Source organism: Neodiprion pinetum, chromosome 5 (assembly GCF_021155775.2).
Source record: "Neodiprion pinetum isolate iyNeoPine1 chromosome 5, iyNeoPine1.2, whole genome shotgun sequence".
In the NCBI taxonomy this organism is placed as follows: domain Eukaryota; kingdom Metazoa; phylum Arthropoda; class Insecta; order Hymenoptera; family Diprionidae; genus Neodiprion; species Neodiprion pinetum.
The window spans coordinates 24,480,780-24,494,381 of NC_060236.1; the positions used below are offsets into that span (position 1 = coordinate 24,480,780).

Genomic DNA, 13,602 nt, shown 5'->3' on the forward strand with positions numbered 1-13,602 from the left:
TATGTGGATAGAAAGTTCCGCAGGCCGGTGCGGGCGCGTTGAATCCTTGTAATCTTCGTCGACCATATGCCGGGTATTTCGAGGCAGCGGGCCGCAGAGGCGGACGGGTAACGTAAAAAAAAAAAAAAAAAAAAAAAAGGAACGATGAAAAAAAAACGCACCCAAAAATCCCCCGCTGACCTAATCTCCCGCCGAGCTAAGCGCCCGCCGTACTGCAAGGGTGAAGCGAAACATTACGAAGGGGTGGAGCCACCGTGTTATTCAATTGCGACTGCGAATTAAATTGGCAACGCCACACACGTGTAGCCTCCTCGGTCGCTACGCTCGCGTCACATTCATCTTCGAAGTACAAAGAAAAAAAGAAATAAAAAAGAAGCGAAAAAAATGCGAATTATTCCACGCTTTACTTTTTACCCTTTCCTCAGCAAATTTTATTTCTACCGAACACATTTGGTTTTATACTCTTTCCACGGTTTTTTGAGGTACAGAGAAACACATGATTTTATTTATTTTTTTTTTTTTTACAATGTGAAAAGAATTATAGAAAATACGATACAGCACTGTAGGCTATAATTTAATGTAGCTGTAGCGGGAGTCAAGTTTATTGCTTTACATTCAGTCATACGGAATGATACAAAAGTGTTTCGTTTTACTTAATAATACATGTTTCATTAGTTTTATGTGATCCTTCTGGTTATACACAGTGGAAAAACAGCATGGAAGACAAAGAAGAAAAAAATATATAAAGGTTTATTTCGTTTTACGGATATGACGATTATTTTATTTTACCTTGTTCTGATAGCTTATACTTATAAATGATGTAAGCTTTTCTAGCACTTTTCTTTTCTGTTCTATTTTTTTTGTTTTCTTCAATACGTTTAATTGAAGTGTCTTTTACCACCTCTTCTACAAAAGCACCGAATTCTATAATCAGTTTTTCACCAGAGCTTTCCAAAACGAGAAACATACTTCAACTGGGACGTAACACTGTTATCAGTACCTAGAAGAAGTTCATGCGATATTCTTTCGTCTGTAAAGTATAAACAGTCTACGATAATTTAATTTATATCCTGGATGTATTTGGTATTGTTGTAGGAAAAAATGGGGAAATTGATCGGGCTGAATTTTTTTCGACAGTTTGAATTTTTCGTCGAGTCAGTAACAGCATTTTTCAACTGTCCTCAGTTCCTGTTGACTTGTACGGTAAAATTTGGCCGTATCTCTTTAATTTCACTCTGGTTGTTTCGCGTCGGGAATTTATCGTCGAAAATAGCAGAAATATTACGAAATTAAATATAATATCAATTCATCGAGGGCCATTCGTAATATCTTGAGGTATTTGTCAGGAACCGCGGTGTAACGGTGCCAAAACTTTGGCAGTTTGTTAAAAACAGATTGAACAAAAACCAGCCGGTAAACTTTTCCAACTTGCTTACTCGCCCTGGGAGTAAGGCATCGATTTTTCCAGTCTTTCGTTATTCATTTTTCCGTCTAATTTTTTTTTTTTTTTGCAAATTAAACGTCAGTACGTTTATTCATTCGTTTCCGTCCGTTCGACTAGCTTCAGTTTCTCTCTCATGTCGGTTATAAATGCGGAATCTCCAACGGGACACCATGAATATGTTAATGGCGTCGTAATGGATGGAGATTAGCCAGGATCAGAGCTCTTTCAGACGCCGGTTATAGGCTGCAAAAAGAAAGAGAAAAAAAAAAAAAAAAACTCGAAGATTTCGCGGATATGGAATACGCATAAGTATGCCATGTGTCACGGGGATTCGTGAAACAGCGAATCGAAATCGCGAAACAATGGGAACCGGATTATGGACTGAGAACAATAGAGATATTAAATTGGATTTAGGGAGCTGAAAATTTTATAAATTTTATTTTCCCATTGAATGGCTTACGCCAAAACACTCCGTTTCTCTCTACAGATTTTTTTTAAAATACGTTGCTTCCCATATATATTCACATGTCTGTTCCTGGCCGACTGTCAATTTTCTACGATCATATCAACCCAGGATCATTACGATCCTGCAGCGTTGAAATTGAAACGGAATTTTTTATTTTGACGATCTGAATTGCACCGACAATTTTTATCTCGATCTTTCATAAGCGCATTCGTGGATCTTCGCACCTATCTGACTTTGGAGTTCAAACTTTCCAGTTTTTTGAGCAGAAAAAATTTCCTCAACAACTTTACTAATATTAATTTTTTTCAGTCTCTCAGTGACGTTTTCAAAAATCGATTTTCAAGAACGTTTATCTCGGCAGCGATTGAAAATTGTTCAGATCTTTCAACGCGACATGAAATTTCGATTCAATCATCTAGTTTCAAGCAAAGTAAAGTTTTCAGAAATCGGTCGACTCGTTCGGATTTTATTCGTATTTCAAATCATTTCCGTTTTTTTTTTTTTTTTTTATCGCCCGCTCTGTATTCCGAATTTCTCAATGTTCTAAATTCTATTTCACAGAATTTCGCACCTTTGCAAATTCCATACTACGACTCGTCTATCAAATGTTACACTCCGCAATGTAAGCCACTCTGCTCGCCGACTCCCACACTGAGAAAAATTTCATTTGTTATAGTAACTAGAAAAATTGAGTAAAACAGGTATCGTTAAAAAAACTGTTTGAATATCGTTGGAATTACGAAAAACGAGGTTCGCGTAACCATTTTGCGCTATCGCCGATCCTTTTTTGGTTATTGCAACGCAAAATCAGTTTGTTCGGTTTACTCTACTTTTTTAGTTAAACAAGGCTTTAACGTCAATTTATCGTTGCACGAGCATTAAATTTTCGCAACAGTTGCAAGAAAATATAGCAACAGTGATCGTAACGAGAAAGAATAGCAACGGATACCAGACTTTCCGGTAACAGCTAGAAAACTAATTTTCATTTTCTACCTAGAACTATATTTTTCGATTGTGGTAAAATATGAAAATAGTTAAGGACTGAGCGGTAACCGGAAGTAAAAATTTCTCTCATTGCATACGGCTAGTAATTCCGGGCATAAACCGCTCGGCGTGTTTTGTTCAAGACGATAAATAATGTTAGTGGAATCCGCTTCGCCGTCGAAAAACTTTTTGGAAAACCACCAGCCTTGCTCCGCGTCGACCATAAAAATGTCGGGGGTTGGCCGGGAGGCGAGCATTGAAACCTCGGTGTCGTTGTCTGGTCTGACGACCCCGGCACGCACCTATCTGCACTGATCTCCCGACCCGAAGTTTCCCGGCATGGACCGCGCCGCGGCGGTTCCGCACCGGAAATGAAGTAAAATTTGTTGCCCCTCCAGGCGATAAAAGCGGAGAGATAACAATGCGGCCAGCGAATCTAGACGCCTGGGAGACTCGCCGGAGAGGAGCAAACTTCGAAATGATACCGCGTTACGGGTTCTGATGACTCGACAAAACTCGAATGAGTCTTGCTGCAAGCTCCCGCCATCGGTGTTCGTAATCTATGATCGAATCAATCCCCGATGCATCCCGGGAGGGAAATACCTCGGATATTGAATTCGTTTCAACGTTAAATGAACCAAAACATCCACTCGTTGTTTTTATTTGCTGGTACTTTTCATTTCGGATTCTTGCTCAGCCGCGATTCGACGTTGTGTAATATTATGTTTTATTCTTACGTCAGAGCTTTGCGTGGATTCCTGAAAAATTATTTAACCCGCTTCGACAAAGTTTCGATATTCGTTTTTACAACAATTGATGCTGTTGTACCACTTTTCGACATTTTGCGGTGTTTGAGTCGTTTTCAATGAACCGATTCACCATTCTTAACACTTGCAATTATCGACTAGTGTATCCGCAAAGAATGGCTCGCTAAAAATCACTTCCAATACACGACGTGACTTTTTCACTAATTTTTGTAGCCTATAGTAGCATTCTGAAATATCTATTCTCCGGACGAAAATTTGCATCGTCAAGTGGTCCCGTCAAATAAAATAAAAATATTTTCAACATACGCATAACACAAAGTAAGAATTTATTGAATAAACACTTGCATTACGTAAAGTTATTACAATCGTACTTTACCGCGCCTAAAAACGAATGTATTAAAATGAACCGTTCGACGTGAAATCTCAAATATTGAAGGTGTTTTGAACTCAATTTCTGCACTATTCTGACTATTCAATATTCATTTACAAGTAAGATTTCTACGCTACGTATACGCAAAAATCAAAATAATAGAAAGATGAAAGGACTTAGATACATAACTGATTGAAAATAAACCAACGAATTGAACTTTTACGCATCTTGATTTTTCCCCCAAATCAAGAGTCACGATTAATAACAAAGCAAGTATATCATGTACAAAAAAAAAAAAATGAAGAAATACAGAGGTAAGGTATGATAAAGCGAGATGATGAAGCGCAAGGAAACTGAGGAGCCGCGTCGAGATTTGCTTAAATCTGGCTAACAGCTTCATTTATCTCTGGTAAACTTTTTTCGGCTATATCACGGACGCGGAACGCCTCCGCTGATCTATCCGGGTGATATGAGTCGCGAGAGGGTGAAATATAGCCAGGGAAATATAAATCGAGTTAGAAACTACCTTAGAGTGTAGCTGGTTGCATATTATGCGAGAAAAAGTCGACCGTGTTTCTGATTTTCTTATTTTCCTTCTTCTTTTTTAATCATATCCTCGCGAAACTCCTCGAGGGGGCTTGGATGTATTTTTTTTTTTTCTTCTTCTTCTTCTTCTTCTATTTTTTCAACTTTTCTTCGCTTTCCATTCCATATTCCTTCTACCGCAAAAAGCTCGGCCAATGCTCCGCGCCTCCTGCACCGCGAACTTCACCCTCGACACTGATCTGCTTAACATATGAAAGCAGCAACCCCCGGTCTTCGTTGATATACAGAGAGACTCGTACCACTCCAAACTAACAGATCGCGAACAATGGTAAATTTTACATCGCATCGGCGGCTCAGCGAGAGCTGTAGATACAAACTGGATGCGTAGTAGCTACCGAAATTGAACCCTCTCTCTCTGTCTTTTATCTTCGTAATATGTTCACAACGTGTTGAAGAGATCAGCTGAGATTCAAACTCTGCACAGCGATTCAAAAATTTTTTTCTCTTTCCAGTTTCAGTCAGTAAGCCAACGAAATTTTATCGACTTCGTGATTAAAACTTACGCTGCACACAAGGGTTAAAATTACCTCACGGCATGTTTACCGATTCGATTCAAGCTGAATAATGAAATATCGTTAAAATCGTTAATTCATTCGTGTTTCAAAAATTCAACCTCACTCACTCAAATAATACGCAATTTTCATCGCACGGTATCTTCATGCTTTTTTCTTAAACATACGTGCCTTGAGAGTTACTCAGTTAATTTTCAGCTCAAAATATTGAAATTTGTGTGAGGCATGATTTTTTTAGTAGAAGATCCATTTTCCAGTATTTTTTTATTTGCTGATTTTTTTTTTCATAGTCAAAGAGTATCCCAGAATTTTTTCAAGTCACTTAAATCGATATCTCCGATTCTACGCAATGACTTTTAATATACACAAGAGTTAAAAAGCACAAGGGTCGAAGTTCGATTTTCAGGATACATTGGGAATGGTATACACTACAATTTGTATTGTATTACAATTTGTTAATTACACGAACCAGTGATTCTTCAATGGAACGGAATGAACACACAGTCGATTGCAACGCAATTTTCTAAAATAGCTAAAACCACATTACTCATGCACGTAATGGAATACTATCATGTAACGAATATTGGCAATCACTTTACAGAATATGAAATAGTTGAATAACTGGATCAGTTTAATTAACAAGATCGTTTTATCACTGTCTACATTATACAGCAATATGATTGATGGATCTTAATTATTGATGAAAGCATTTTTCTGTTTTCTCTCTTTGCAGAACACGTGCGAGAGTTCAGCTGCGGGATGTTGTACTACAGAACACTGTATCTGGATAGTAAAAAGGACGCTCTTTACGTCGGTGCCATGTAAGTATTTTTGTAACCAAATGCATCTTCGCTGTCAAGAATCAGCATTGCTTTCACACTATCGATACTGGCATGATTCGCGAGAAAATAAAGAAAATAACTGTAGGTAGCCAAGCCATGAAACGAGCCGTGGTAAAACACAAACATCGGTTTTGTACATGTTTCACTGAATTCACTGAATAGCTCCGAATTTTTCGGAATAAAGAATTCATGATGAACATAATATTTTACAATTCTTTTGTCGTTTTCATTAGTTAAAAACTTTGGTTACGTCATCTGAGTTATCCTTTTTCTCCGATAGGGTATTTCCTACTTATTGTAACTTTAGCTTACGAGACGATTGTTTTCCAATAAAACTGCGTTATTTAATAAGCACAGACATATCGAACAAATCTAGACTGGAAAGAATCAAATCCGTTGAAAACGCAGGTCGTGAGAATTTTTTTGAAAATATGGTGTAAAGTACGAAAACAGGCCAAAACTCGACACAATTTTCTATTCTGTTGTATACTCAACGGTTTATTAGCGCAATTATACTTTCTATCGAGTAAGCCGGGATATGGAAGACATTTAAAAATTTCGATTCACCTCGATTTGTGCTGTTTAGAGAAGTAATCATTTTTTAAACGCAAAAACAGCTAAAATCGCTAAAAAAAAGACCTCAAACGCGTTCAGTGACCTCTAAAAGTTGATTGTAGAGGTCCTCCTTGCGACTGTTGCATTCGTTTTACACCTCGAAACATTCGAAAGGCGTGTGCAAAAAAAAAAAAAGAAAATTAGAAGCTCGAACTTTTTCGAACCACCCTGAATACACCTATGAAACACATCCCCATGTCTGTAGGTTAATCAAAAGTAGTAGATTTACGTTACAAGCGTTTTATTTTTAACATAATACAGCACTTTATTTATTTCCTTTTTGACAGATGGCGTTGTTGGTCGCGTCGTTCTCGCTGCTCCGGACATTTCGTTAAAATATATTTGACGTATGGAACAGCGTCGCGTTTTTCGCAGCGTTATGGTGCCGAAAATGTTACAATTGGTGCGGCCGATGCTGATACTTCGTCTCTTTCTCGTCTTACGTAGAATCCGCCTAGATTTCACCGAAGAATACTCATGGGCGTAGTTTAATGATGCCGTTGGGATTGGGATTCGGGTTCATTCGACCACCATTATCTCCTTGTACCGAAAAGCACTCGCTGATATTGTCACCTCTGTCTTCATCAGATGGTATTGCCTTTCCCGGCGTAATTACGGTCTAAATTTTTTTACATCGTTTTTGTGAAATTTGTTTGCACCCCGGGTCCTTGCGCTAGGTGTTTTAGTTTTCTGAGCACAGCCCTTAGTTAATTGAGTGAAATCCTTAATTCTTGTACTTTGTTTACCGTTTGACGTTCTTTGAGTTCGACTTCTATTTTGGCGAACGGGTCGTAGCCGCTTTGTTTTATATTCGTCTTGCATCGCGTTTGTGACTGGTTTTCAATTTTTCTAACTTGTTTGCGAGGTGGAACTTGCACGTTATCAGAAACAGCTGGCCCGACTCTTTGAGAGGAAGTTATTTGTAGGATGCCGAATGGTGGTGGCGATTTGGAAATTGGAGAATTGCTTGAGTTTCTCTTGATGTTTGCGAGTCTCGTAGGTTCCTCGGTTATTCATCAAAGTTCTTATTGCGTGGCCGCGTATCGGTTTTCTTATTTACATATGTTTCTGCTGTTTTGATTAGCGTTTCTATTTCGATGTCACGTCGCTAACGATAAGTTGGTTTCTGATTAGGGCAGTTTTTTTTTATGTATCCGTGGCTGTCTTTATGACATTTTCGGTTCCGTCGAAATTCAGCCGGATGTTATTAGAAAGCTTGTCAAAATCGTTGGGACGCCTCTTCGAAAGTTCATTACACGGGCGAACTGCAGCTCGTGGATTCCTGCTCGGAGACATAAATTTGTACATGAATTGAATGACAAAAAAATACATAGAGAATCTAATCCAATATTGGCGCATATTATTTAAAGTCTAAAAAAATTATCGCGAATTATACCGGCGCAATATCTAATCTATCACCTCTGCGCCTAAACGGTTAGAAAAAAAATGTTCCAGCAAATCCATTAAAATTTTCGGGTCGATTTAACCATCTCTTAATGTAATACCAAGTGAAAAAAAAAGTTCAAAGTACAAATTGAATGACGATGTGACAATTTAAATGTTAAAATTACAACAATTTTTGTCACATTTACTAACAGAAATGTAAAAAATAAGAAGTGGACCTGCTGGGACATTATATGCAGGTAGTTGAATTTTTTGACAGCACGAGTATCGTATATTATTATTGTTATTATCATTATTATTATTATTCATTTCTCGGCGATGCCTTTGTCGCATGGAAGCGACGATCGCGAAAGAAGACAAAGGTTGCACGGCGTTGGTGCATCGTTGCCTGGTACAGATTGTACTTTACAAGGGTGGCTTCTTCGTCCCCTCAGCTTTCTTCCGTCTTTTCTTCCGCCCACTTCGCCTACCGTCGACGTCATTACTATTATATACCGTCGAAGAGTATTATATGCCTTGATCCTTTCCTCCCTCCGTCGGTTTGTTTCTTTGTACAGAAAGCCCCGACCCCTTAATTTGGTAAATGCCAACAAAATGCTACAAGGTTGATAATGGAGGCCGCAGGGGGTGGTCGGCCTATTGAATGGCACCGGCCGACGCGACGCTGAGCGACGCCGAGCGACGCCGAGCGTCGACGTCGTTCTGCAGGACCGTCGGAACCACGCGCCTCTAGACAGAGGCGATGAATGATACCCCCAGCCTCCCCGATCCTGCGTCAGAATCCCCATGCTCTTGGGGAGATGATCACTGATAGATTAAGCGGACGTCAAAGCCGAGGAGAAGATCAAAATTGTTTCAACTATGGCTTGCCAGATCCCCGATTCATCCTGCTTTCAGATTTTCGTTCATCTTTTTCTACCTTTGCCACTTCAGTGGTCAAAATCACAGTAATCGTCAAAAGGAAAAATTTTGTCTCACAATGGAAGAAAAATTGTTCCTAGTGATAAAATATTTTCAAACATAACCTAACCTTCGATTAATTGAAGAAAAAAATTTCTGTGTATTTGAAAATGTTTTGATTTTGATTTTAAAAAATAATTTCAGTTCATTCGGATGGATATTTTGGTGAATTTAATAGAATATATTCTGGAAAATTTTATTGAATTTGAATAAACTTTTCTCCGAGTGTATAATATCGTGACAAGTTGTTTTCGAATTTTCATGAGTTTGAAATTGTTATGTTTATACGATTTTTCGAAGATACGTCGAACGGCGATTTGAACGTAAACCGTACACTACGGAGATTTACGAAATCCGTGGAACTTTCCGTGAATTTACGCCCGAATCAACATTTTTGAGTAGGTACGAGGAGAAAATAAATCTTGAGGAATTACCATAACAATGTTTCATGAATTGATTAAAATAATCGGGAATCATCATAAATTAAACCGCTAATAGGATTAACATAAATAAATAGGAATTATCTTGAATTAGGTCGAATAGATATAGAAATTATTTGAATTGAAGCTTGAGTTTTCAATAAGTTCCTTGAAATGTTGCGAAATATTCAAGTCATGAGAATAATGTGCAATGATACTTTAAACAAACGAATTGATCTAACTTAAATTAAGTAATTGAAATTTAATTGAATTCGTAAAAAAAGAGCTGACTGAATTCGAAGTAAAGGAGCTTCAGAAACATGCCTGCCAATTTGAATTTGAGCTACTTCTTTCTCAAGTAAATCGATCTCTGTACGATGAAGCGATTAGCTATTTTGAATTATATTTTTTCCTTTTACTTTTCTCATGAAAAGTTTCGCAAGAAAACCCGATGAAAACTTAAAGTTATCTCATAGCTTAAGTAAAACAACTTTAAAACATGTCAAGACTACGTAACACTAAATATTTTCAGTTTGCTTGCAATTAGTTTGGGAGAGATTTTCGAATCTCACGTCAGATTTTCGAGGGTTAAAAAGCGCGTTTGTCGAACGTAAAAATCAACACATCGTGTCAATAACTAAGTAACGGTCGAATTAATTCATCGTAATTTTCCATTACACTACTGTTTACGTGCTTTGTAATTACACAAGGAGACCGGAAATTACAAAAGACGTAGTCGATGATACGCCCATTCGGGTACGTTTCAATCAGGTTCATACATCCGTTCGTCACGCGTCTACGCTTCGCTTCCGATTGGGACGCCGTGCAAACAACAGTTTGAAAGTAATTTCTCGTTAGGTTGCGTCATGCAACATTGCTGAAATTATCGAGGATATCGAAATAAGTAATTTCGTAACGTGCTCGGTCATTATCCCCGGAATCCTTCCGTCTCGATGTCGAACAACATGTTTTCAACTATCGATATCCTGTCCATCGCGTAATCAACGTACGTCTCGACTTCGGACTCTAAAATTAGGTGCATTTGTAAGTTTTGAATGCAGTTTCCGGATAAAAAGGGACGTACGATACGTGGGCGTACGAACTTCATGTATCCCAGTATTTTTTTCAACTTCAATCAACACCCAATCAATTGCCCTTCGTAAAACAATTGTGTCACGTAGCGTATCGAATTTTGTATTATTGTATATTGTTGTTACGTGAGGATAGCGTTGAAAATTTGACTCACGATCAGTTTAAATCTAGGACTATTTAAATACTAAAAATCAATAATTGAATGAGGTTATTCTTCACCCCAATAAATTTCTCTATTCTAATTAAATTGAATTGAACAATTTTGTACCAAAGGAACGCAAAGCAAGGGATGATAAAAAACAATTCCTTAATAATAAAATTCAACATTTCCTTAGTAAAACAAATGAAAGCTCATAATAAATTTTAAACTGAACAACTGTATGAAATCAAAAAAAAAAAAACATTTTCAATTTACTAAAAATACGAATATCAATTTTGGAAATCAAATCGTGCGAGTTTCGTCTAATTGAAAACAAAGTTTTCGATAAAATGAATGATAAAATGAAAAAAAAAAAAAAAAAAAACCACCACGACATTCTTTTCATTTTCATCACCGTTGTGATTTGTCAATTTTAAAAGAGCCGAAAACACGCCACGTGCCAAAAGTGCACCGTGTCCTTTAATCTTTGGTGCTAATTGGAAGCAAAACGATGCGGTGACCTTTGTCTTTGGCTTTGACTGCAAGTCCTTGTTTCGTTGCCATGTTTCCGCGAAGCAATCTTGCCCCACGGGTTCTTTATCAGTCATAAGAGACATAAAAAAGAAAGCAAGCTCAAGCTTCAAAGGGTTCGATTGTCGCAAGGTGAAGGTGAAAATCCGCTGTGATCGCGGACCGACGTTTCTTTGCAAGGAGGGTTCTTTGATCTGCGATATCTTTTGATTGAAAGGATCATGTACATAAGTATGGTCTCGAATTATTGCTTCTAAAAAATGTCGTTAGTCCCGCTTTCTTTCTACACACACGGCGATATTGGATTATTTCTTTGAGAATTCCTCTGTCTCGAAAAAAAGGGAATAAGAATTTTTTCAAGCTCGTCAAGATTCAAAGCGTTCGCTGTTTGCGTTAAACGCGAATAATTCGCGAGCCGATCAACTCGTTAAGTCGCAGTAATCGGAGGAAAAAGCTTTGAGGAGATCGAAAACTCGCAACGTATAAATGGGTGTTTACTCCGAATGGTAATAGAACCGCGTCCATTAATCATAAATTGGCTTTGTTATTCCGTGTAAGACATGGGGAAAAAATCAATGCCCTCGATCATTAATCAATTCGTTTTATACCCCACCCAGAAATATCCCTCGTCGACCGGAGTCAAATTTAACCACTTATGTAATAAATATCTACGTCTTCGGGGAAAACTCAAGCTTGCGAGCTACTCTACCTCGTATTTTATTTTCACCGCAAACATCGGTTGAAAAACAGCAGCTAGATCGGAAATAAGATCTAAAACATCGATTAGAATAATAACAAATTTACTTTTAGCCGTAGAAAAAGTGAAAATAACCGCATAAAAATTCGTTGTGATTTATTTCCTGCGATTGTTCGTTTGAAAAAAAAAAATTTCACATTTCGACAATATCCATGTATAATTATTTTCCTTTTGTCTCATGTTTCAGGGACAAGGTCTTCAGATTAAACCTGAGCAACATCAGTCACTCAAACTGCGAGGTGAGTTACTTTCACGATTTTCATCTCCTCATTGTCGCACCGAAAAACACTCAATTTCTCACACTTGGTAGAAAAGTCTAGTCTAATGAAAATGAGTTCACGATTTTTCTGCAAAACAATCCCGGTGCTAATAATTGCACTTTTCCCCTTTACCTCCCGCCGTGATTTTCCCCCTTCTTCAAGTCCTTGACAAAAGTCTATCGACCCGAAATCTGGAGTGGTCCATCCCCATAAAAATGTCAATCATAACCCACCCCTTGGTCATGGTTGCCGCCGCAGGGACAGCTGACACTTTCTGACGGCGCTAAGCGATCCATTGTCAACCTTCGTGCCGGGGGTTGGATTCAGAAATGTTTCGAAACACGTGGCCAATCCCCGGGTCGAACTCGTTATATTATTCACACGCGTTTATGGCGCGTTCGTGTAGTCGGTGGACATGGTGGTGGGATATGGAGACGTGCACGAACGTACACGCATCCGCGTATGCCGCATATCAAGTTCTTTTTTACGGTGCCTACGGGGGAATTTTTTCACCTCCGATTTGCGAGCGTCTGTGCGGTACTGGAACGTGGTCGGCACCTCAATCGTACGGATAAAAATTCAATCGAATTTTTCGCTAGCCGTACCGGACTGGTGACAATTTGAATATTGATGAAAATGAAAATGAAAAGATTTGAAAAAAAGGAAGAGACGGTTAAAATTCGGCAATAATTACTTCGTTGAATCAATTTACAAATTTCATTATCATCATATGATATATCTTGAGGCATGATAATTATTGCTGAAAAATTACGTGTTGTTTGTATCTCAGGCACAGTTTTCAGGGCTAACTTTGACGAAGTGGAAACACAGTTGAGAGTAATGCAGGGTTTTTGAAATGTAATATTTTTTGGCTGATACTAGTCGCTTTGAACTTAACGAAAGGAGGGTTTATGCGCGATTCGAGAGGGCGGTATATCCGAAGAAAGAATTCTCTAATATCTCGAGGGAGTTTTTTCGCTGATACAGTTTTATTTCACAGCAGTCAACTAGCCCTTCGGAGTATAATCACGTAGAAGTAAAAATTTGCGAAAGGGGAAAAGTAAGACATACCAGTCGAGGTCAAACCAGTTACCATAAAAAATTATGACACTTTTTTTCTGACTTCGGATATCGAGATTTTTTTCACTTTCGCAGTGCATTTGACTTAAAAAAAAAAAAAAAAAAACATCCCTCAACCACTCGTGACATTCATGTTCCTTGCAATGAAATCAGTGTTTCCTATCAACGTCGATAAACCGTTTTTTTTAAATCTTTGAAAAGTCATATTTTTCGTCCGAAAATTTCAAAAAAAAAAAAAAGTCAGATTGGATATTAAAAAAATAAAATTTAATTTTGTAAGATCAGAATCGAGCGTCTATCTTTGGCGATTCCATCTTCCGCTCCTTCGCCCCTTCTTCCCAAACTTTTATTTAT

The 13,602-nt window shown here is 38.0% G+C and overlaps 1 protein-coding gene across 5 annotated transcripts in view; it reads left to right on the top strand.

The window, feature by feature from the left end:
- Positions 1 to 13,602, top strand: part of Sema2a (Semaphorin 2a) — a 418,382-nt gene that overhangs the window by 240,022 nt on the left and 164,758 nt on the right. For all 5 annotated transcript variants that reach the window (XR_011177160.1, XR_011177159.1, XR_011177161.1 and 2 more), the window contains 2 exons: positions 5,883 to 5,970; positions 12,096 to 12,147. Coding sequence is in view for 2 of the 5 variants with exons in the window: in XM_046624922.2 (XP_046480878.1) it covers positions 5,883 to 5,970; positions 12,096 to 12,147 (140 nt within the window). In the remaining 3 variants the exon portion in view is untranslated. The remainder of the gene's footprint in view (positions 1 to 5,882; positions 5,971 to 12,095; positions 12,148 to 13,602) is intronic.